General features: G+C 34.9%; 1 protein-coding gene and 1 long non-coding RNA gene across 2 annotated transcripts in view; one reads left to right on the top strand and one right to left on the bottom strand.

The window, feature by feature from the left end:
• The first annotated feature begins 241 nt into the window (after positions 1-241).
• The window catches only part of csmd2 (CUB and Sushi multiple domains 2), a 560,701-nt gene continuing 533,691 nt past the window's right edge, over positions 242-27,251 (top strand). Inside the window, exon 1 of the mRNA XM_688741.11 lies at positions 242-538. Within this exon, the coding sequence (XP_693833.6) occupies positions 355-538 (184 nt within the window). The 5' untranslated portion in view covers positions 242-354. The remainder of the gene's footprint in view (positions 539-27,251) is intronic.
• LOC141379154 (uncharacterized) lies at positions 18,929-26,806 on the bottom strand. Its single transcript, XR_012395166.1, has 3 exons — positions 26,732-26,806; positions 24,383-24,555; positions 18,929-21,376 (listed from the first exon to the last, which is right to left on the bottom strand). It is a non-coding gene; the product is annotated as an uncharacterized lncRNA (long non-coding RNA).

Below are 27,251 nucleotides of genomic sequence, written 5' to 3'. Positions count from 1 at the left end.
GAAAGACACAAACGTGGATTTCAGCGCTGCGTTAATTGGGAATTAAACTTAAAGTCGCGCGCAGTGGAGGCGTACGCATATAGGCGGATGCCGCATCATCCATCCGAGTCGCTTTCCAGACTTTACCCGTTCACGTCAGCTTGAAGAGATCAGATACAGTTCTCCTTATCAGCTCTTCAGGTTTTAGGAGAGAACGCGTCTATTAGAATCGGCTCACCCCGCGGCTCGCTTGAGATGGTTCAGTCCAGCTGCGAGGGTCCAGTCTCCATGCACTGGGATTTTTCTCAGCGCCGACACCAAGTGAATCTTCCTTTTAAAACCATCTGATAACCGTGCCTGCCAAAAAAGCCCACCATGAGCGCCTCTTTGAATCCTGACAGAACGGGACTCGTGAGGACAGAGTGCAGATGTACATATAACGGGACAAGGAAACTGGATGGTATAAGGATTTTTGCGCTAATGAAGGTGGGAGTACAGGCGCATCACTGGAGCGGGGTGCTGTTCTTCTATATGGGGCTGCTGGCTGCATCGGTGAAGGGTGAGTTTCCCGTTCTGCTGCATGTGGTCCTGTTGCCGTGCGCGCGACCCTCTCGGACGCCACATACGACCCTGACATGCGGATGGAGTGCTGTCATTGTCAAATTCGTGCCAGCAGCGCTGTGGCATTTAATGTTGGGTCACGCGTTTTATTGATATGGATCTACCAAGCATCAATGGAGAAACATACCAGTCATTAGCATGAAGAGGTTGCACGTACAGTACACAATGTGTGCGTCAGTGTTAAGAGAGAGATATGTACTTTTCAAGGTGCGTTTGTTGTGTTCTTTTCTTGGTTTGCCTCATATACGCATCATATGTTGCATTATGTTTTGAACTATAGCCTGTGTTTATTTTGGCCGATGGTAATTTAGTTTAAAGGCAGAATGGATAAACGCGAAACGTTTCCCAAAATACATGTGTGTATGTGTGTGTGGCGCAAGATTTCGTGAGTGTGGGAGCCAAGAGTGAATGAGTGAGTTTGGGAGGAAGGGGGGCGTATGTGGAGGCTGGAGATAGAGGGGGGTTTCATGCCAACAAAACAGGTCTTTGACTCTGCGCTATTTTCAACATTTATTTTGCTTCCTCCGTGTAAATCAATGCCCGTTCCGACAGCCAAGCCATGATAATGTGTTGCGTTTCTTCAAATTCTGGCATCCCCAATCAACTATCCATCTTATAGCCTACCTTGAAGGCAAGTTATAGTCAGAGTGCGTATTGTTTTGAAGGAAGCAGCTAAGTGTATCATGAATGATAGCTACATTAACATGAATTAGTAACCTTTAAACACAGTGCCTCTCATACTTCCATCTCATTTTCTGTTACTGCGAGTAAAGATAGAAGTATAGACCTGGAACAACATTAAAACAACATTTCATTAATTAGTAAATAAACACGCTTCATTTGATTGACTATCACTTTAATTAAGTAGCATACTGAACCGTCTTGCGCTACTGAGATTTAGCCGCGTTGTTTTTACTTAAGAGTTGATGTCGCTGGATAAATTATGACAAACGCTGGTTAACGTTAACAGTCGACATTGTATGTGTCTACACATAATACCTTAACGAATAAGTAATATCCAACGTAATATCACGTTCACGAGCAGAATGTTCTGCGTTTTTTGACCTGTCCAAAAGCGCTCGCGGAGCCGCCAAGCAGTTTCCCTGTTTTTCCATTGAGCGGCACTAAAGCTTTAGAATAGCGGTGCTTTACACACAGAGCCGGTGTTGGAGTCTCTCATGCTTCATTAATAAACCGAGTATATCTTGGAAGCCTTTTAGAGTTTTCGTGTTAGCGCATAAGCTATGACTGGTGAAATAAAACGGGCCTTTTTTCTAGCTTGAAGGAAATGCAAATTTAATGCCTCTTCAGCTACTGGGGCATGGCTGAGCTCATCATGCTGGCTCTGTGGTCACTGCTTATTGACAAGTTCCTGATTGAAAAGAAGGTTAACATTAATTTGTTTTTAACATGGTTCTAATTGTATACATCTTTTATACAAGGGAACATGCAATGCTTTAGTTTAAACTTTACCATGTAGATTACTGGGCATAAAATGACCTGCAATTTTACTAAACAAAATCTATTAGATAGGATAAACATAATATTTATGTATAAAATGTATGTCTTTTGAGTAGAATATCTATAAAGAGTACACCATATATACATGTAAAATAAATATATTTATAAAGATATCTAAATATATAGAACTATAGAATATTTAAAATATAGAATATTTTAAAAAGGCAATATACAAACGTTTTTGTACAAAAATATAAAAATAAAAAGTGAAATCAACTTAAAGCACTGCATTTATTTATTTTTATTTTAAAAGCAAATAAGATATAGTAAATGTAAAACACAATATATTTTAATCATCTTTGAAAGAAACATACATTTGGGTTTAAACAACTCTACTTTTTATTTTTTAAAAGTATGATTTTTCTTAAAACGTATAATTAAAAAAAATTATTTAGCTTTTATGGTATATATCTATTTATTTTCTGTTATAAAATATTATCCTTTTTTTAAGAAACAGAACAGATTAAAAAAAGAATTTAATCTGGAAGTAATTTGCTTAATCGTGTGCCTTTTTCAAACCTCAGAAGATACAGAAACTCTATGAAACAGTATGAAAACTTAAAATCATGGCTAAATCCTTCGCCTGGAATCGTTGATATTTGATGCCACTTGACTTCATAAAATGGTCAACATCAACAAACCCATGCACTTCCATGATGCAACTTGTGTGTAAGGCTCTATCCAGCACAAGAATTTGGAGAAATATTTTCTTCATGTGGGAAAAAGATGGACGCACATATTCAGTCCTGGCTAGTAACTTAACATTATTACATTAGGGAGCGCATTTCAAGCTCCCTCGAAAACCATTCCTCTTTTTTTTCCAGCTCTATGTTTCAGCGCTGATGCATTTGTCAGCTGAGCGGTAACAGGTGTTTAAACTAGACTTGAAGGAATCGCTCAAAGCTGCTGTAGCTCTATGACACTTCAGCACCACGGACAGCTCCCCTCCAGCTCTCTGCGTCCTTTACACCGGCTGCCTTCAACAAGCGATTTGAAATATTCCTTAACAAACAATCTTTTTAGACAGATTTTGTGCTGAGGGAACAAAGTAACACTAAACGTTTAGTCTGGATGTAAGTCAGCCTCTGCTTTGACTCCTAGAGCTGCAGTCCCTCGCTATAGTCCAATTAGGACCACGGACAGCTCCCACCAGAGCATTTAGCACAACTACAGCAAAGCAAGAGCCGCTTCTCTTAAAATGGGACACACTAATGCTCAAACACTGTTCTGTTTCATGGAAATCTCTGTTTCATTCAGATTTATACATGCTTTTGTCGCTTATCAATGTTTTTCATTATCTCCATTTTTATAGCTAGAAAATTAACACCTGCCGGATTGTTTGCTTAGACTTTAAATGTAAAGATTTTTAAACAACTTTGGTGTTTGCATGCAAACCCCAGAGAGATGAAGAAGGATGGCTTTGGCAAGGATAGAGTCGATTTGTTTACACAGCTACATCAACAGCAGACCTTACGCTTTTTCCACTTTAAATGCAGTGTTGTTTAATATCAGATATGTAGTATATTACATAAATATGTATTAATGTTGATTATTAGATCTATAAAACAAGAATAAGAATAATATGTGGTATTATACACTGAAAAAAATAATGTCTGTGAAATTGTTGCAAATAATTTATATGGGTTGAATTTAAACAAACTAATTAATATTATAAAGTTCAACTTAATTTGTTTGTTCAAAGTCGGCCAAATTAAATTGTTTACAACCACTTAACATAAAAAAAATTGTAAATCCAAAAAAATCATCTTTGGATATTTTTTTTAGTGTACAAATTAAATTAAATTAAATTAAATTAAATTAAATTAAATTAAATTAAATTAAATTAAATTAAATTAAATTAAATTAAATTATAAAATACAAAATAAATATCACAATAAATTTAAAATAAAATAAAAATTAAATACAATAACAGTAAAACATTTTACTTTACAGTGTTAATTTAAGTTCTTTAATGTGATTCCGTCAAGTTTAACTCTGTCTTTCGACATCTTGTCATTAAAGGGATATTTCATCAGGAAATGCAAATGGTTACAGGTATTCAACATTCTTCAGATTATCTTCTGTTGTGTTCAAAAGAACAACAACAACTCAAAACATTTTGGAACAAGTCAAAGATGAGTAAAGGATGGCAAATTAAAATTTTTGGATGAACTATCCCTTTAAGGGGTAGCACGGTGGTGAAGTGGGTAGCATAATCGCCTCAGAAAAGCAAGAAGGTCGCTGATCGAGCCCCAGCTGGGTCAGTTGGCGTTTCTGTATGGAATTTGTTCACGTGGGTTTCCTCCGGGTGCCCGTAGTGTTTGTGAGTGTGTGCAAGAGTGTGTGGGTGTTTCCCAGTGTTGGGTTGCTGCTGGAAGGGCATCCGCTGCGTAAAGCATATGCTGAATAGGTTGGCAGCTCAATCCGCTGTAGCAACCCCTGATTAATAAAGGGACTAAGCCGAAAATAATATTTTCTCACATAAAGGTCGGTTCCAGTATACCATACAGTAAGTGAACTTCTAAGTGGACTTCATAGGGCCTTTCTCCATCTTAAGTGAGATTCCAGTCCACTGTGAGGGGTAGGATTAAGGAGTGGGGTAAGGTGAGCCCATTAAAAAGCATTGTATGCTGCTCAAATTGCACCGAGTCTGCAGCCAGCCTCTCAAAGGCATTGGAAATAAGTGTATATTTATACTCACAGAATCAGAAAGAGAAAATTTAACCACCAATCATCGCTCATCATTAAAGTACGTAAAGAAGTATAAATAAAATAAAGGCACTGAGAAGGCACAGAGGCTCTCGTGTTATTACTGAGTTTAATTAGTCCAATCTGTGAGTTATATGTGGCTGATGTGGGTAAAAAAAAGCCGTATGAGATGAATATCTTAAATTGGAAATAGCACGATTGCGGTTAATGAAGATGAGACACATCTGATATAATCACATCACATTAGACATTTATCACACATTTTAGAGCATTAAATGAGATTATTCATTCATTCATTTTATTTTCGGCTTAGTCCCTTTATTAATTAGGAGTCGCCACAGCAAAATTAACTGCCAACTTATCCAGCATATGGTTTACGCAGCGGATGCCCTTCCAGCTGCAACCCATCACTGGGAAACATCCATATACACTCATTCACACACATTCACTGCGGACAATTTAGCTTTACCAAATTCACCTATACCACATGTTTTTGGACTTGTGGGGGAAACCGGGGCCCCAGGAGGAAACCTATGCACAGGGAGCACATGCAAACTCCACACAGAAACTCCAACTGACCCAGCTGAAGCTCGAACCAGCGACTTTCTTGCTGTGAGGCAATTGGGCTACCCACTGCACCACCGTGCTGCCCTAAATGGGATTATATATTACTTAAATTAATAATAAATGTATTTTTTAATGGTTGCGTGTTATAAAATACGTGTATATTACAGAATTTTTAATTATATGCATTTAAACACTGCGAAAATGCTTTTCTTCCTTTTTTTTGGTTTGTTTATAGTACAAATATCAAAAAAAAAAAATCTTAAATCAAGAAGTATTTTCTAGACAAGCAAAAAAATTATGTCTTGTTTTCAGAAATGGCAATTGAAATTAAGTGATTTTCCCCCTTATAACAAGCAAAATAATCTGGGGTATTTTAAATAATCTTGTGTTTGTTTTTAAATAGGTTTATTTTGCCTATGTTTATTTTGCTTATGTATCGTCCGATTATTTGACTTGTTTTAAGGGGGAAAAAATCACTTAGTTTCAATTACCATTTCTGAAAACAAGACATTATTCTTTGCTTGTCTAGAAAATGCTTCTTGTTTCAAGTCCAAATATCTAAAAATTTAAATAAAAGCATTTTTTTGCAGTGTATGTGTATTATCATGACACCACAAACCCGTCTAACATCTGTGACTCTGGTTTTCTTTATGCATAATGTTTTGAATAAAGACGTGTTGTCAAACAAAGTAAACTTTCATAGATATTCACCTTATAAAAGCAGTGAAGAGGATGTATATGTGTTCATACTGATAATACTACACTACACTACAGTACTATTCAAATCCATATCATTATTGTTTTACAAAGCCATATTTAAAGTTAAAGTTAACATGAAGTGCCTTGAAAAACTAATATTAAACTATGAACTACTACTAAGAACTACTGATGTGATCTTCATTTAAAGAAAAAGAAAGGGCATGGCATATTGAACAACCCCTCCCCCTTCTTTTAAAACATTTGCTCATTCATTGTCCTTTGGCTTAGTCCCTTATTTATCAGGGGTTACCACAGTAGAATAAACTGCCAACTTTTCCGGCAAATGTTTTATGCAGCGGATACCATTCCAGTACTGGGAAATCTTTTAAAACAGCAAATAAAATGTAATTTACATTACATTTGAGAGTTTATCACATCCACAGTCTAATAATAACAGTTTTTCCTCCTAATTTTTTTTCAGATTGCTTTAAAATATAGCATTCTGTTGAATATTTCAGTTTGTTTTTCTACTTTCTTCATCTTTTTCATGTGATCCACTATCATGTGTCTGTATCAGAGTAGACTTCATGTGCAGTAGACTTGTGTGCAGACTTCATTCACCTCATGGGAAAGCATATTTACACTGGCTGGATCATTTATCCCTTATATAGTGCACTATGTGCCGCTCGCCATAGACACTGGAATTGTGTGAACAAGTAATGGATAGCTTGTCTATTTATAGAATAGGTGTGGGGAAAGAGAAGTTCTGATGAAAAGCTAAGGTGTAGAGTGATGTCATTAAAGCTGTTGATCCATCTTGGAGATATGGGAGACTGCAAATCTGGAATGCATTTATCTTCCAAATTCCATCTTGTACACTGCAAAAAAAATGCTTTGCTAGGACGTTTTTTCTACACATCTCTAAAAATTCCTAAATCAATAAGCATTTTCTAGATTGAAAAATGTTGTCTTGTCAAATATAATTAAGGTATTTTCTTAAAATAAGCTAAATAATTCTTTTTTGCTGAAATAAAAATATTTTGCTTATATTTAGAAAAAAGTGAACTGATCGCGGCTGGTCACTCATGCGTAATCAGTAATAATCCAATCAGATTGATCCAAGCCTACAATTAATAGACCGATTTCACCCTACTGCTGTATCTTCGTTTAAAAAAATCCCCCTCCACTCCATCTCTTTTTAAGAAATTTACATAAATGTAGAAATGCAAATTTTTTTTTTTTAAAACTTGAAAGGTTTTCCGTTATATCTGTGAAATAAAGGTTTCCATCATGATGTACAGTACACAGCTAAGACCTGGGTTGAGGACAAGGCAAATATGCACCTGCCGCTTTGCACTGAGAGCTGAAGCTGGAGAGTCTTCAGCTGTCAGATGTCTTTTTATTAGAGTATACTTTGGAGTACATTGGGTACATTTTGGGCAAAGAATGACTCAAGGTCAAATATGATTTAGAGCATATTAAGACAAATGGAGTCATTTTTGCAATGTTTTTTGTGGGATTGTATAGTGGTGACTGAAAAGGTATAAAGATATTCTATACATGGTGTTCAGTTGTTGGGAGATAGATAGATAGATAGATAGATAGATAGATAGATAGATAGATAGATAGATAGATAGATAGATAGATAGATAGATAGATAGATAGATAGATAGATAGATAGATAGATAGATAGATAGATAGATAGATAGATAGATAGATAGATAGATAGATAGATAGATAGATAATTTATACTCGTAAAAATTATGTATATATTATTTGTATTAGTAAAAAGAAATGTTGGAATGATTGAAAAGCAATGAAGCTTTTTTTTCTTGTATAACAATTTATTAAACAAATTAATTCTTCAAATTGGTATAATTAAATAATATTAAACTGCCTTAAATATATATATTTTGATGAATATAGCAATAAATACTTTACTAATTCAAAGTTTATTCTTCAAAGTTCATCATTTTAGTTTATTTTTGATGATGGATTCTCTATAAAACATTCCAGCGTTGTAACAGATTTACTTCTCTGATCCCAAATGATAGAAGTAATAATTGTCTATAGCAATTCTGTTGTTTTTTGTGAATTGTGAATATAAATGTATCAGCCTCTTCCTGTGGTCCAGCAGCCTCTGTCTACTCCAGATCAAGAGAGATTTGTTGCCTTGCTGCTTGTCACTTCCAGGTCCTCTTCAGAACTTTGATGCAGTGTTTTCTTATCTTTTATAAGCCGCGATTACATTACACAGTTAATCCATTTAGATCTCCTCCACCCGAAACTGCATTGTTTTCTCCTTTCTTTTTCTTGCCCTCCCATCCTTCATTCCTCTTTGGCACAGTGCAACAGAGTCAAAGGACTGCAATTAGATTTTATTTGGCGCAGCTTCATCATTAGTTACTGCAGATTCCCTTCAGCTTATCTCTTCATCTACACTGTTAAAAAATACAGGGTGCCACACAATTCATTCAGAATGTTTCCACACAAATCGATTAAGTTAACTTTACACATTTAAGTGGATTGAATATAAAACAATTAAGTTGTCCCAAAAAACTCTTAACGCAGGGTTCCACATAATTCCTTCATGTTGTCCCAACACAAATTGATTGAGTTACCTTAATTGCTTTTTTTTCAAAATTAAGTGGAATAAACATAAAACAACAAGTTGTCCCAATTAAAACTCAACAATTGTGTTGATTCAGCTCATTTTAAATAAGTAGTTTGAAAAACAGGGGAAAAAAAAGAAAAGAAATTTGAGTGTACATTGAAAGCACTAATCTAAAGTGCTAATCTGATTGGTGGAGAAGGTTTTGAAAACGAGCATGAGGCGTTTCTTTAAAAATTACGTTTTTGCGCCTGCCGTTTTGCGCATTGGTGTGACGCCTTTTATTTATTCACGAGGTGTTAAACGTAGATGGAAAACATGAGCAAAAAACGTCTCGGTGTGCACAGGCCTTTACTTTGCAAGCATATGAAAAATGTACCATTCAGATTTTGCTCTCCCAGTGGTATAGGAAGGGGATCTTATATTTTACCACCCCTTAATGTGCACATTGCCATCCATGGTGCTTCTACAGCAGTTCGACATTTCTGTGTAGCAGCTTGAGCCAATTAACATAAGAGATTCCATAGAGTCCCGACATCCACGGAGGAAAATAGTTATTTTTCTATCCACCTATTTTATGCCTATTTTGGAATATCGCATTAAAAATGGTTAATGGAAACGCCAAAATGTGCATAAATGTTGAAAATGCACATAAAAAATGTATGGGTACAACGTATAAGCAATAGGATAAACTTTTAATCCGATAAGAAAAAGATGTGCATAAACTACAATGGAAAAGCATTTACTGAAAAAATAAATCCAGCATGAACATCAAAAAAAGTCACGTGATAATTTTTTTTTTAGTGTAGTTTGCACTCTTGCATTGCTAGGTACTTCATTTGGTGTGTTGGTCCTTTTTTATCATGCATTTCAACCACTTTCCTGGAGGACCACCAGCTCTGCACATTTTCCATGTCTTCTTTACCAATTATACCTGATTCAGATCATCAGCTTTTTAGCAGAGACTGAAAGACCTGTAATGGGTGGGACAGACAAAGGAGACATGCAATGTTGATGGCCCTCCAGGAATGTGGTTGAGAAACACTGCTTTATATAATTCACTGAAGAATTCTCTGATCATGTGAACACAAAAATGGGAGTGATGGGACAGCATTATTGGACAAATCAGCGCACCGACCACATTGTAAAATATCTGTTTGGCCATTCTAAAAACTCTCTAAAAAGCCTTGTGCCTCCAAAAGACACTGCATTTAAATTGTGTTTCGTCTTCATCTTCTAAGGTGCAAGTAATTTAAGAAAAAGGTGGCTTCTTCAGCAAATTTCATTTATTTTATTAAATATATATATATATATATATATATATATATATATATATATATATATATATATATATATATATATATATATATATATATATATATATATATATAGCAACAGTTTATAAAGAAGTGATGATTTTGTTCTCTTTGACTCATTGGATGGTTTATTGTATATCTTGGGTTAAAACATAGCTATTGTGATTGAATCTCATTTTTTGAACAAAATATGTGTTAAAGAGTGTCAATGAAGTGTTATATATGTATTTAAACATGGTGTCTGACTAATGTGGCAAAAGTTTATTTATTCAACAGATTAATCCTGCTTACAGTCAGCGTAATCGACACTAATACACTGCAAAGTCATGGTGACATATTTATGTTTTCTGTAAATAGACTGAACTCATAGTGTATGTTAATTTGCAAAGACCAGCAAATTGGAACAGAGCAGTAAAGTAAGCCACGACATCGAAGGAAATCCAGCCTTCCAGTCAGAAAAGCTGATCGTCAGTCTTTATTGCATAGCTGTTCTTTGCTGGAGGGCTTTAGTTAGCATTGAAACAGCTGTAAATGTGAATTGTGAAATACATGCCAACCGCTGCACACACACAGTAGCTGGAGCAAATTGGAAATAACCTGTTTTGAACACACACCGTAAAAAGGAATTAGCTACTTTAAAAAGTGTGTGAACTCATTGCCTTAAAAGCAAAAAGTTGATTTGAACTAAAGTCAGTACACTCTTTGACTTGACTTTTATAAGTATGCACATAGTTTGTTTACCTGATAGTTATAAGACAACTATTTTACTATATATATTTTCGGTAAAGCCAAGTAATCTCTTTTTACAGTGTACTTAAAGATCACTAATTTAGATCATCACTTAATTATCACTTATTGCTCATTTTAAATATGTCACTTGCATATTCATGAACTAGTTTTTGAGATTTCAATATTCCCTCATTCCTTAACTGTAGTTAGGACTTGCATTACAAATATAAGTAAACAGACATTCTTTAAATTGGACTTTGATGAGGTGTAAATGCTCCGCCTTTTCCTGTAAAAAAGCTGCTAATTTGCATTTAAAGAGGCACAGACAAACAAACTTAGTGTTTTTGCGCTCACAAAATGCTGACCAATTTGACAAGCCACTCTCAAGAGTTGTGTGCTACTTTGCGGTGAAACTTTACAGACATATTTTAAGAACGTCAGAAATAATTTACATCCTATTAAAAGAGTATTAATTCCCCAATAATGCACAGTTATCAAGTGGCGAGTTCAGCAGATCACTGCCAACAGATAAGGAGTTACATAGAGCGATAAAGAGTGATGAATTAGCGCAGGACAGAAAACACGATTAAGGTGTAGACGCGGGTGTTTAGAGACACACAGATCTGAGTGAGGCGGACAGGCGTTAGGTCGCTGGGTGTCGCCCGCTGCAGCCTGTTATCCGCTCTAATCCGTGTCAGTGCAAACACACCTGTCAGGCACTGCTTACTTCATGTCTGCGAGGAAAACTCTGGGATGCACTGGAATAGGCAGGGTTTTGAGGCTTATTTTTGGGTGTTGTGACAGGATAGAGACAGGACAGTTGGTTTATATTTACAGTTTAGTTTGGTATTAAGAAATTAAATGGCTTGAAAGTTGATTTTGTCAAAGATTGACTTGGTTAAAAGTACAGAAGAGGTGGCTCCCCAAAATGAAAATTCAGTCATTTACTCACCCTCACGTGGTTTTATGTTTATATGATTTTCTTTTGTTTTGTTTAATATATATTAAATTAAATTGTATTTTATTTTCATTTTTTTGTATTTAATTCATTTTTTGTGTTTTTTTGTGTGTTTTGTTTTGCTTTATTTTGTATTTTGTGTGTTATTGTGTTTGTGTTTTGTTTTAGTTTTTTGTTTTCTGTGTGTTTTGTTTTTTGTGTTTTGTTTTGCTTTATTTTGTATTTTGTGTTTTTTTTTGCTTTTGTTTTTGTTTTTTTATTTGTTTATTTTGCTTTTTTTATTTTTCTGTTTTGTTTTGTTTTTGTTTTATGTTTTGTTTGCTGTGTTTTCTTTTGTTTATTGTGTGTTTTGTTTTTTGTGTGTTTTTATTTTGTTTAGTTTTTTGTGCTTTTTTGTGTTTTGTGTGTGTTTTGTTTTGTTTTTGTGTGTTTTTATTTTGTTTATTTTTTGTTTTAGTTTTTTTTGGGTCAGAAACAACAACAGAATTATCATAAATCTTAAGTGATATTTTATAAACAAATTTTGGTAGGAGCATGAACAGTCTTTGACGAGGCTAATTCATCACAGACAATCATTCTATTATCCAATCAGCTCAAGACTAAACTCCTAAAAACAGTTAAACACAACATACCTCCATTTTCTCTTGACTTCAGCATCCCTCCACAACCCCAACTCCACACTATTAAACCCGATACCTTCTTAAGTCTGAGGGGGGAGCGTTCTGAAGCCGGGCTAGACACTGGCTCTGAACCTATCTCTTTCTATCCTGATAAGGGGAATCATACAAATTAGGGTGTCTTCCTGAGCTCAGAGCCCTCTCCCTGGACAGCACACCAAATATGCATATTCTATTCAGTCAAATATCTGTGAGTGTGAACTTGTGAAAAGGTTTAAATAGTAATGTAGGATAGTAGCTGTAATCTTTGAGTATTATATACTTTGTCAAAAATTCTGCATTTTAAAAACTGCATGAGGATGAGTAAATGACGAATGATAATATGATTTTTTTTGAGTAAGTTAAACATTCTCAAATTTAAAACATAATATTAACAATATAAATTAAAGAATATTGATAACCAAACATTTTTGTTCCTATTGTCTTTCATTGTATAGACAAATAAATACAAATAAAGTAAATAGGAATGTAACCCTCTGTTTAGCAACATTTTTCTAAATATATTGGTTCTCCTTGCTGACTTGGGAGTGTGCATTTACACTGTAAAGCCAATTTAAGTTCAAGGAACAATAGGAACAAATCATTAAACTATAAGCATGAGTCATTATGCTCTCCCGAACGAGACAATCAATAGCATTCTGTAGATGATCATTTTAATTCTCTAGTACCTCAATTATTCTGTTATTAAAACAGCATCGATCCAGTGGCACTAGGCTGGCAAACAAAGCTTGATATTATGCAGCGTCATGCTGTAGAGATAAAAAATAATAATAATCATCATCATCAAAGGAACTACACTGAAGTCAATAGTTCTGAATTGCTCTTGATTGTGAAATTATCTGTCTTAATGTGTATAATTAAAAACAACAGCAACAGAAGATTGTTTTCATTTTATATATATATATATATATATATATATATATATATATATATATATATATATATATATATATATATATATTTTTTTTTTTTTTTTTTTTTTTTTTTTTTTTTTTTAATGGACAAAACTAAAATGAAAAGTGCTGGATTGTTTTATTCATTATTACTCGTCATTTTATGTACATTTATTTTTAAATGAATTTTAATTTTCCCTTCACCAATATTATTTTGGTCTTCTCTGGTTCAGTTAAATCCTACAATTACCCCAAACATTGCTTTTTTCTGAACCAACCTCTATTAAAACATTACAGTGTTTAACATTACTCAATATTATTCTCCTTTATTTTATTTTATTTTATTTTATATTTTTAATGCTGGTGTGAAACTTTTAATTTCCTCAAGTCAATCATATAATGTCATTTATTCACCTAATAAAATATTTATTGTAATTTTTTATGAAGTTTTTTTTTCATTATTATCATCATTTTATTTACATTGATTGAATATATCAATTGAATTAAATTTTTCCCTTCACCAATTCTACTTATATTATTTTGTTTAACTTAATTCAATTTATTTTTTTCTTGTCAACCTGTTAATTCCCTTAAATCAATCATATGATGCCATTTATCCACCTATTAAAATACATGATGCATTTTTTATGTAGTTAATTATTTTTTCATTATTACTCATCATTTTATTCACATTTTTATTTACATACAAATTGAATTTTTCACTCCACCAAGTGCTTCTGCTTGTATTATTTCGGACTTTAGTTAAACCCTTTATTTGGTTTTATTGTATTTTATAATATATATATATATATATATATATATATTTAATTTAATTACATTTTTATTGTATTTTGTTTAATTTTATTTTAACTTTATTTTTGATTGTATTTCTTTTAAAAGACATTAAATCATTGTCCTCCATCAATCATGTTGTTATTATCATTCAGACCCCACTGGACCTGCAACCCCACAGAATCATCTCAAATCCTTTCAGCCCCATTAATTACAGCCTTGAAGAGAGTTGCATTTACCAGAATGGTGACTGGTGAGGGGGCCGACAGAGAGAGTTCTTCATTTAAAGTCTATCCTCTTGGCCGTTGGCATGGGGATTGGCACCTTCATGCTGCCTCAATACAAAACAGGGCTACATTCATTCCCTATTCATCCCCTCGTTCAGCGTTAAATGAACTGTAGGCTTATTTAAAGAGAATCTAAACAAACATGTTTGCACACAAATCTTCAATCACAGGGAGAAGGAATGCAATGCTTAGCTATGCAGTTTTAAGCCCCGAAAAGGAAACAGCATGAGTAATTGTGTAATTCCTCAATGGATTGGCCTCTCATTCGTTGCCTGCGTGCTAGAAAGGAGGAGGCAAGAGAGATTAACAGCACAAAGCTATACGATGGCTGAAGCCAGTTTCATTGAAGACCCATGTTAGATCCAAACACTGGGCCATTGTGGCTCTGTAATGGGGCTGAAAGTGCACTAAATTCTGCCTGAAATGCACTCCTTGTGTGTGCTCTCGGCTCAGTCAGGATCGTCGCTTTGAAACGCTGAGCTATTGAGGCCAGCCGGGCCATTTTACAGCGTTCTTTGCTCACGGCAATGAAACAAAACACTAACCTGTAATATTCATAGCGTAATGAATATCTGAGACACTTTAACATGCAGGTCGACAGCATTTTCTGTTCCAGGCTGAATTAAAACATCGGCTTCATGCAAACACAACAGCGTATCTGTTGTCACTGCCAATGCATATTTAATGTGAAGCTAATACAGGGTTGTTTGAGCTGATGCCCTTGACAATAAAAGACTTTCTACTTGTAATCAAGCATATTTTTCTTGTTTTGTGGCTGTGATTAACTTTTAACAGCCTGTTTACACTGCCTGACCCTTGGTTTTTGTAAAGCAGGGTTAAAATGTGACATCTGTCTGCATCAGATGTTTATGGCACTTAATTATTTTTGTTTGACATTCCTTTAACAAAAGCAAAAATCAAGGTTGTGTTCAGGCATGTGCGATGAAAGTGAATAGGCCATTTTTTGGAGAGGTTACAAGCAGAAATATGAAGCTCTCTGTTGTGATGTGTGTATTATTTTAGCTCCAGAGTTGACCATTTATGGTCATTTTAGATTTTTATGTTGGCATGACAACAGTGTTACCAAAGTTTTTTGTAACTTTACCATGAAAAGGTTACTAAGTGTTTTTTTTTTTTTTTGTGTGTGTGTGTGTGTGTGTGTGTGTGTGTGTGTGTGTGTGTGTGTGTGTGTGTGTGTGTGTGTGCTTGGGAATGACTCATGCCTTTAAAAGGATAGTTCACCACCCCAAATCAAATAAAAATATGTTAATTCACTCAACCTCAGTACTGAAGTACTCAACCACAAATAGGAAATAAGGAAAATTTGTCAAAAAGAGACCCTCATAATGGCATTTTGATTAGTAATGCTGTGGGAATACGTAATTTCATGATGATATTCACACATACTGTAGCACAATACATTCATTACTTTTACACCAGCTAGCTGGTAACTGTAACTTTATACAGTAAGTAATTATAGTATGTTTAAGCTGCTTGCTTGCGCAAACCATATGTACATGCCATATGTATGGTGGCCAAGAGAGCTTAACATTCTGCAATTTAAGAAATCTCATACAATAGAGTGGAGGAACTATGACGTCACCATATAGGCCAATCGGCTGCTAGCATGAAACTGTTTCCCTCGATAAAATCCTTATAGGATTTTCCCATAGGCTTTTCAAAAATTGCAAATCATAAGCTCTGTGTTCAAACACAGTTCATTACACTAGCACTTTTTGTCCAACTGGATAATCCTCACATAAAAATACACCTTTTAGCACTTTTGGATCTTAATGCAAATGTAAGAATTGAAATGCTAACATTATAATAAACGGGGCGAAGCAGTGGCGCAGTAGGTAGTGCTGTCGCCTCACAGCAAGAAGGTCGCTGGGTAGCTGGTTCGAGCCTCGGCTCATTTGGCATTTCTGTGTGGAGTTTGCATGTTCTTCCTGCGTTCGCGTGGGTTTCCCCCGGGTGCTCCGGTTTCCCCCACAGTCCAAAGACATGCAGTACAGGTGAATTGGGTAGGCTAAATTGTCCGTAGTGTGTGTGGATGTTTCCCAGGGATGGGTTGCGGCTGGAAGGGCATCTGCTGCATAAAAACTTGCTGGATAAGTTGACGGTTTATTCCGCTGTGGCGACCCCGGATTAATAAAGGGACTAAGCCGACAAGAAAATGAATGACTGAATGAACATTTTAATAAACGGGCTATAAACAAACTACAGTGCCTTCGGGTGATTGCTTGTGATGTCAGCACTACCCTGCTACAGTCAACTTTTCAAGCTTATTTTTAGAAATATGGTCCATGACAAAGATTTACTTTCTCAGTTTATGATTATATTATAATACAGGCTATATATTATAAACAAGTAAATACTCCAAAACACACCTGTATGTACTGTAGACCTACGTGCTTTTTGCATAGTTTTTACGTGGGAAATACATTTGTTTTGCTTTACAGTTGATGTAAAATTCCACAATTGTATGTATAAATGTGCCTACATAGTATTATCATCAGACATATTTAAACAAGTGTATTTACTCACGTACATACGGCTTACTTACCTTAGTAACAGACGACAGAAATTAGGCAAGGGACTAGTCTATATGCCTGCAAGTTCCATCATGGACACAGAACAACATTCAATATTCTTATTCACATGTTTGCATAACTGACAGCAGGAAAGAGACAGGCTGACCTGGTAAGCAGTATCTTCACAATATCATTTAATTAAATAACTAAATATTGTTTAATTGAATATCTAAATATTTAATTATTGAAAATTCATTTAAGTGAAGGCATTATCTACACACAATGTGAATTATCAATTAGAAAAATGCTACAAACTATAAAATTATTATTAATTAAATTAACTAACTAAACTAACTAAATTAACAAACAAAATTAATTTAATTACCTAACTATTTATGAAAATACTTAAATAACGGGAAAATTCAAATGTCCAATGCAAAGAAACTGCGTTCCAGACCAGATCAGCTCGATGAAGTATAATGTCTCCGACATCACCTGTAATCCCATTTAGCAACTGGATAGCAACCGTCTTTTTAAAGAAGCGTAACCGATTTAAAAAATCAATAATGGAGATTAACTGATGTTGTTATAGAATAAAACATGGAAGTATTCTGACTTTGTGGTAGCCATGAACCCTATTTAAGCGATTTAATCTAAATCCCATTTTAAATAAAACCCATTGACTTAAGATCATAAGGGAATATAAGGGAATCGGATCTGCTAAAATGCTACTGGGTTTTTGCATACAACTTGTCATGGTTTCTCCTCTTCATTACAAAAAGTGTCAGCAAATAATAATAAAAAAAGATCTTCATCAGTTTGACAGCAAATCATCATAACGCAAACACATTTTTAAAAAAACGTGCTGCATTTTATCACAAGCAAACACATAAAAAAATGCACTGCTTTTTCTCACAACACAACGGAAATGTTTCAAGGAGACCCTAAAATGTGACGGACCCGGCTATTTAGATTATGGTTATAAAAGATAAATAATACTAAAGACACAGGAATTGGGATATTAAAATAAACATACAAAAAAACTCTCCTTTCAAAGATCACCTACGACTTCACTTAGCAATAGTCACAGCCCAACGGTGTCCATCATGTTTTTGGGTCCCCTTGAAACATTGCGCTGTGTTCTGTTCTTCATATCTTGTGAGAAAATGCAGCGCGTTTTCGTAAAATGTTAGCATTGTTATGAAATGCAGCGCATTTTATTAATTGTTTGCGTTTAAAAAAGTGTTTGCATTGTGACTATTTGCAGCATGTGTGTTGTCAAATGGACGAAGATCTTTTTCTCAATTTGCTGCAGTCTTTTTGTAATTGCACACGTTTTCTTAAATTGCAGCATGTTAAGCTCTCTCGGCCACCGTACATCTGTAATTTCATGATGACATGCACATAACATTACACTGGTACTAGTTTTAATACAGTTAGATAATGCTTAACTTTAGCTATAGGTAGGCCCACACGGAATCTGCGCGCGCAGAAATCTGCAGATTTCCGAACATTTTTAGGTCATCATTGAGTCTATATATTTACGTGTGTAAATGTGGGTAAATATATGTTTATTCAGTTTTAAAATTAATTTCACTAAAATTATAATAGTAATATACAAATTTTCATATGAATTATTTACAATACAATTTGTAAAGTAATATTTATTCGCCCTATAATAAGCAGTTTTTTTTAAGAAATCTGTCTAAAGATTACACATTGGACCAGTGTTTTTTTTTTTTTTTTTCTGTAACCCATATTTTTTTTCTCGTCAAGAAATTGGGTGAACAAAAATCTGAGGTAATAAAGATTATGCTGAATATTTATTTACCAAACCTGAGGTTCAGGCTACTTTTAAGAGCACTGAAAGCAAGATTATCCTCAAACCTTGTCAAAGGTGCTGCAAGAGCTCATGAAATATTCATGAGTCTTCCACATACTGTATTTATTGCAAACCCATTAATGGAGTTATATAGCATAAACAGTACTGCATGGCTCCCACAACGCCAAGGTCATAAGTTCGATTTTTTTTTTTGCAAAATGTATGAACTGATCTTTCGTTTCAAAAGTAGAATTTCCTCAGATCAACAAGCAATCTATAGTGTATTGGTATTTTAACTCTTCTAGCTAGGGATGTGATGATGAACCAACAAACTGGTTAAAAATCAATTCAAATATGCTTCCGGTGGTTGAACCCGTATATTACAAAGTGAGGAGAATGCTTTTGTTTGCACATGAAACTAAAATAATGACTCTATTCGACAGTTTCTTCTCCTTATTGTCAGAATAGGGCGTGTGTGCATGAGCGTTGTGTTTTATTGTGTACCTGAATGCTTGTGACTTTCTCTGTTTGAAACAAAGCACAGGCATATTCATGATACACGTCAACAATGTAACCAAGCACGAGACGCATAAAGAGTGGAGCGCCCCCAAGAACATGCACCCTATACTGACACTGAGGAGAAGAAACTGTTGAATAAAGTTGTTATTTTTGTTTTATGTGCACAGAAAGGTAATCTTATAGTGTGTAATATGTTCTAGATGAACTAACAAAGGCATTTTTGGTAAAAGTTTTGGTGTTTTTCTGAACGAGATGAACAGTTGTGGAGGAGTCTATGGAAGATAAAGTGTTCAGATTTTAATTAAAATCACATAATATGTATTCCAAAGATGAAACATGGCTTGCTAGCTATTTTATTTTTAAGAGCTAAGGTAAACTATCACCTGCCGCTTTCAGTATGGTAATTTATTTATGACAAAAGTACCAGAAATCTATAGCAACTTGAATGGCCATAACAGTCATTCTGACTTCATAGCATATGATCACAGACTATCAAATCTTAACTTTAATATGTCAATAGAAGCTTTGAATGTCTTGTTTTATGAGGGCATTATTTTTACCAGCACAGCTTGTAAATGTGTACTAGTTTAAGCAGAAGAGCCAAGGTTTTTCATGGCACTGAATATGTTGTGTTGAAAGATATGTAATAAATTGTGAAAGTTATGTTTTTGCTACCAAAAAAGTTAGGTTTTTGTTAGCAGGAAGTTGCTAGGCAACAGAGGCACACATTTTAAGGCAACAAAATATTAATGGACATTGAAATGCATTCGGTCATTTTGACCACTATGGTAACTCCATCTAGAAATACATTTTCCCAGTTATGGGTTGTGGCTGGAAAGGCATCTGCTGCATAAAACATTTGCTGAAATAGTTGGTGGTTCATTCTGCTGTGGTAACCCCTATAAAACGGGCTAAACTGAAGGAAAATGAATAATTAAATGATTAAATACTCAGAACTCTTTTGTGGTTGTAATTTTCATTGTTGGGGAAAGTTACTTTTAAAAAGTAGTGCATTACATTATTGAGTTACTCCCCTAAAAAAGTAACTAATTGCGTTACTTAGTTATAATTTTTTTTATATATTACTTTTGAGTTACTTTTGCGTCACTTTTCCTTACCTGTCTGAGGTTTGATCTCTTTCAGAAGCTCTGCATTTAACAACCCCTTATATAACATACACCTTCATTTTCCTTTAAAAAAATGTAGGATAAAATAATATTCTGAGAACTTTCTGAGCAGAGAGCTATACATGCTGTATATACAGATTAATGAAAGCTTGTAATATTATGTGTTTGTTACTTTTGAATGTTTTGTGTTATTAGTTAAGTAAATTCACTGTCCATTGAAATAAGGACTGCCTAGAAGTACTAACATGAAATAATTTATATTAAGGCAAAAACAGATTTGTTTAATAACCAAATGAACAGTAAGATGACAAAAAAACATCCCCAAATTAAAATAAATCTTTGAGCTTTATACATTGAACAAATTGCTTCACGTGGCCTTAACAAATGTGTACATTGTTTCCCAAAAGACAAAAAAATTGTACTATATTACAAAACATAACTTAATTGCTTCTACAGTAAAGTTAGACAGCGGCTGCACCTCCTCAACAATAAAAGCAATAACCTTATTTTTTAGTTTAGTCTAATTATATTTTTTATAAGAGAATGTGAAGTGATTTCAATCACAGCTAAAGCTGGGGTGCAGGTGTATTGCTTTGCATCCAGTTTCATATAACGTGTTACCCCCAACACTGGTAATTTTAATGATATAACAATGTAAAAAAAAAAAAAATGGAAAAATCAAGATGCTGAAGATTTGTGGGTGTATTTAAGTGAATTTTTTTTATCAAATAATTTCGTGAGAATCACGTGCTTATGATTGCTTGCAGCCGGCCCCGCATCATTCAGTTTATGATTTACCAATCAGACGTTTCCTAAGCCACTATAAATACCCTAAGTTCCATATGACAGCCATCTTCATCTTCCACCCCTACTCCTCCTCCATTCCTAGATGGGTGGCACGGTGGGCCAGTGGTTAGCAATATTGCCTAGTTCTTACCAAGCCAGCCGGCGTTTCTGTGCAGGTTTACACGTTCTCCTCATGCTCACTTGGGATTCCCCCGGGTTCTCCGGTTTCCTACCACGATCAAAAAACATGCAACCTAAGTTAATTGACTAATCCAAATTGGCACCATAGACAAGCTCCTAGTTAATAGTTATCTCTTAAGAGCAATTACTATCTGTTCATTAGTTACTACAGCAGGGGAGTTCTCGAGATCTACCTGAGCTCAAACTCCCCTCTCGCCTTGCAAACCCCAGTATATGCCCCAGGCTTGAGGATCTTATGAGTCAGGGCTCTCTCCCGGGACAGCCTGCCAAACAAGCTTTATAATCAATCATCAGCTAAGTGTGAACTCTTGAAACAAAGTTATTAAATTACAACATTTTAAAAATGTTTCTAATGGTATATCTGATGTAAAATGGTATTCAAACTCAAACTGGTAACATTTAACGTTGAATAAAGCACATAATCAGTATGTGAGGTGATCATTTTCTTAGTAGGTTATGTTGTTATACAACATCACAGAAAGATAGCTTTATGGGTAACTTGGTAAAAATGTAAAATATGACTCTTAAGAGAGATTGCAAACATCATCATATACCTAACAGTAGCACACTGACTCCAGCTGTGTTGATTGTCATCTGTTGACACACTGAAAACAACAGCGATGCCGCCTCTCTAAAAGTAGAGTCAATTTTCTCCTCTTTCCACAACATTTGCCTTTCTATTAATGGTCTCTGCAATCACATCACACAAACATTAGCTTAATGTATGGATTTACCCAGGAAAGCTGAGGCTGCCGATTTCTATTGTAATGGCGGGCATTCTTGGGCTAATGCAGATATGATGGAGCCCGGAGCCAATTCTTTGACACATTAGAAGGCAGCTGCTTGTACATAGAGAGATTTGTGGGACTAAGAAGGTTGTTTTTCCTCTTGTGTTGGCATATTTGAAATCCCCATTCACATCTGCCTTGTTGGTATGGTGTAACTGAACTCGGGCCCTAATGGCATTTTCCACTGGTCCTTGAAAAAAGGAAATATGATCGATTTGAAGTGCTTATGAAAACTGGTGAGTCAGACCCATTTGTCTCTTAGGTGCCCAATTTACAGCAGAGCTATGGCAGCAAAGCTAAAGGGAATGCATTTCCAGAGATTGTAAAGATTATCTGCTATGGCTGGCGAGGCATTAGCTTTAACTTTAACTCTGTCAGAAGTGGGAGGTTTCACCTGGATGCGTTTGCTGCTTTCCATAGCACAAATACTGTTTATATATACATTTCACAGGTGCAGCAAGACAGGTGGGCTGATGAAATTAGTACCGCCCAGCTCACAATGTGCAACACGTTTCAAAGCACATGCTAACAAGCAGTAATCATACTGAAAGCAGGATGAATGCTATTTACCTTGTGCTGCCTTATGTATTTTTCCTCTTCACTAAATCTGAATCCCTTCATTTCATTATAAAAATGCAGCTTTCTTATTCCAAACCATATGTTTAACACTAAATGCTGGAACAAGAGAACCTCACGAGCTTTAATTTTGGCTCTCTGATTTGGATGCATTTTTTACACTCAATTAACCATGAAAAGAAAAAGAAGGAAGACAAGAACAGCTAAAATTCAGGACAAATCCAGTATTTATGAATACTTCAATGGTTAAAGCTATGCTCATGAATATTAAGTAAGTCACACTGACTGGCATTGCTTAGTAACCTTACTCAAAAAAAAATGTAAATGCAATTAATTAACACTTCACCACTTAATACAGTCATAAATGCTTCACATTACATTTTTAAGAATTTTTTTCTACTTTAGAGTTGTTGTTTTGAGGTATTCTACCATTAGGATCATCTAATTGTATTGATGGAGTGAAGATGACAGACATATCAATATATTTGACATTATGAATTTTATGTTTTTGCCAAACAGTGTTTGTAATTAAAGACATACAGTGCTCGGATTCCGGGCTAAAGCTGTGCCTTGGCAACAGAACAGATCCTATCCTATTCATACCTATCAGAAGCTTAATAGGATAATATCTGAAACCAGAATTTACTGCCAATGACAGATTGCTGTTATCCTTTGTTAATCTCGGTGAATGTCAAAACCTTCCTGCCTCATTCATTCTGCAAACATAGCCATCCTAACTGAAAAGGAAATAATCTATAGCTCAAAACAATGTTATAAATACAGATATAAATACCATAATTAATTTCTAATAAACAGTCAATCATTAATTTGTTTAAATAGTCATACTATACACACACACACACACACACACACACACACACACACACACACACACACACACACACACACACACACATACATATATATATATATATATATATATATATATATATATATATATATATATATATATATATATATATATATATATATATATATATATATATATATATATATATATATATATAATCAAGTAAATGAGCAATATCACACTTGTAGCAATGTGATGTGGCTGTATTTTGCCACTGGGGTGTAGTGTGCATTGCGGCCGAGTGCCTTAGTGCCTAGATGTAATGTAAACTACAACCACATCGCAATTTTCTACGAGTGTGATATTGCATGCATACAAGTTTGACAGCATAATCAAGTGTAAAAAAAGAAAATCAAACACGGAGTCTAAAAAACCCTTTTGTAAGAGGAACTACTTTCGTCTGCCATTCATTCACATCTGCAGCTGACGTCAGAACAGCAGAAATCATTGCTTTTTCCCCATTGTCAAATTTAGAGCTAGTATTTGAATAATTCCCTAGCATAATATCTAAAGGGATGACAAAACGGGTCACTTTTGCTCACATTTTAAGATTATAATGCTAAACGGCGTGTAATGCCATTAGTCTACAGATATTTCCCTGTATTTCTCTGTTGTAATCGGGGGATGACAATAATTAACCCCATGAAAAAGCCAGGGCAAAGCACACTACCAGTTTTTGTGGTATAAATACAGAACTACAAAATACAAAAGAGAGAGATGGAATATCACCAACCAGTTTTAGAATGATTTGTTTTGCTGTAGTTTGAAATTTACACTGGGAAAAAGCTGTTTTTCTTACCTAAGGACTTATTATGCGGTCTCTGTCGCCATCTTGTGGAAAATCGTCAACCATCACTTTTTTTGGTGTGCTCAGGCTGATAACGGCCAATGCACTAAATCCATGTTCACTAAATCCAATGTTGTCCAACAGCAACAACAATTTTCTGACTGTAGAGTGTGCTCTGTTTGTCTCTGTATGTGGGCAGAGTAATACACAAGAGTGAAGGGTTAAGAGGCAGTACGAGTACTGTTATTCGCACAACATCACATGGCTATCATCCATATCATCAGTTTTAACATACATAAAATATTTTCCAATATTTGATTGTATGTTTTTGTGTGTTTGAATTTAATATTTTAGTTCAAAGTAAAAATTTGTTTGCTATTTATTAATATTCATAATTTTTGAGAATATACATTTTTCTTGCTGTGTATATTACATAAACAGCATTACTCACATACAGAAGAATTGTCTTACAAATTATTCAACACAGAATATTAAAGAAGAAACATGCACAATGTGCAAATATTTTGACTGAAACGTCTAATATTTAATTATTTTGAGTAGTTTAATTCATCCGTCCATCTATCCATCCATCCATCCATCTATCCATCCATCCGTCTATCCATCTGTCTGTCCAGCTATTATGTTTTATGTGTTATATGACTATATATTGAATGTACAGAACTGGGTGGTTGCATCATACTGGGATTGTAATCTCAATAACAGGTGAATGTTGGGACAGCCTTAATAAAACAACTGCCAGAAATCCACTCTCTAGGTGTTGTACTTCAGTGATGGTGTGTTGACTTCCAGTTAAAGCGATGAAGAAAGTCCAGTCCAGCTACTCCAGCTTTCTCCCACCCCTCTCCTACTCCCCTTCCCTCTTAAGATCTCTGATTGCGGGGCACTCTGAAGGATTGCTGTCCTGGCGTAGTACGGCACGGCAGAGATCGATTTATCAAAGTGTCATGCCGAGGCGCTGCAGCCCCGTAGCAGCAAAACAACAGCGGAGGCAAAACAAACATTGGTTGACTCTGGAGGTGGTCTCTGCAGTCATGCTAAACAAGGTCAAAGCGTTCGCTCCTTTTTCATTTCACCACACTAATATGCTGGGAAACATTAAACAGATGCAAAAAGGCCCTGATACAGGACTGAACAGGCAGTGAGCTCAGAATGTATGGTGAAATAACCAGAGAGAGAGATGATGTGGTGAGTGTGTGAGACTCAGTAAAGTGTTTACAGTAGGTGCTATGAACATTTTTGCCTACTGGAAATGAACGCGAGGCTGCATTCATGTAATTAATCTCAATTCACATGTAACTTACTTAATGGATTAGTATATCTGCTCAAAGAAAGAAACTAATACTAATACTACTAATAAATTAATACATTGTCTAAACATGATCAATTTTTTTTGTTAAGAAAATAATTTTGTAATAATAATTTGAATTAACTCATTTTCTTTTTGGCTTAATCCCTTTATTAATCAGGGGTTGCCACAGAGGAATGAACCGCCAATTTATCCAGCATACGTTTTACACAGCGGATGCCCTAACAGCTGCAACCCATCACTGGGAAACACCCATGCACACTCTTTTACTTACATTCACTACGGCCATTTTAGCTTATTCAATTCACCTATAGCACATGTCTTTGGACTTGTGGGGTAAACTGGAGCACCCGGAGGAAACCCACGCCAACACAGGGAGAACATGCAAACTCCACACAGAAATGCCTGTACAGCACTTTGGTAAACACTTGCTGTTTTTTAAACAGTTTATAAATGAACGTTAACTTAACATTGAAATTATTTTAAAGTATTCATTGCTTTATGGTATTTATTGTTTTATTTAGTTTTTTGCAGTGTAAACTAGCAGTGCCTTGTCTATACAAAATAATTAACGCTATTTTCTATTGACATGTTTTAAGTTGCAAGCACTTACAGTATTCAAATGTTAATAATAATAATAATAATAATAATAATTCATAATCTTGATTCACAATCTTTCTTATCTAGTTATGTTGCGCAAGAAATATAAAGAAAATTAACAAGAACACAATTTTCTTAATATACACAGTAAAACCCAACAGTCAACTTTATCAAATGAAATGAGTGTAGTCAACTCAAAATTGACTCAAAGTTAATTCTACTCATTTGAAAAGAGTTTTGAACTCAGCGTTGAAGGAAATTAGTTAATTAAATAACTCATTATTACCTATTGAGTTTTACTGTACTCAGTTGGTTTGAGTTCTCGTCATTTGTTGGATTTTACTGTGCTCAAATTGCTTTAAAGTACTCTTTAGGGTTAGTTTTTGAACTTAAATGTTTTTTTGCACTCTGTTTCATCAAACGATTTGATTTACCTTATCTTTTTGGGTTCTACAGTGTAGGCCATGCTCTAAAGCAGGGGTGCTCAATCCTGTTCCTGTAGAGCTACCTTTCTGCAGATTTCAGTTGCTACCCATATCAAACACACCTGCCTGTAATTATCAAGTGGTGTTCAGGTCCTAATTAATTGGTTCAGGTGTGTTTGATATGGGTAGCAACTGAAATCTGCAGGTAGGTAGCTCTCCAGGAATAGGATTGATCACCCCTGCTCTAAAGCCTTTGTTCTGGACTGAAGATATTGTGTTGTGAATGCAAACACAAACTTATGGTTATAAATATTCTGCCCTTTATTATAGTTTTGGCTTATATGACCAGTAATTGCACTGTAAGCAGAAAAGTAGAATATTACAATCAAAAATATCAGCACTTTAGGCTAACTGAAATATATATTGTAGTAACTATTACTGCCATAGATGGCGACAAGTAACTGAACAAACTACTGATTCATTCTGAAAGGAATCGATTTACTTTGTGTATCAGTAATTGAATCATTTA

The sequence above is a fragment of the Danio rerio genome, chromosome 19 (assembly GCF_049306965.1).
Source record: "Danio rerio strain Tuebingen ecotype United States chromosome 19, GRCz12tu, whole genome shotgun sequence".
Lineage (NCBI taxonomy): Eukaryota > Metazoa > Chordata > Actinopteri > Cypriniformes > Danionidae > Danio > Danio rerio.
This window is presented reverse-complemented; position numbering and strand designations above follow the sequence as displayed.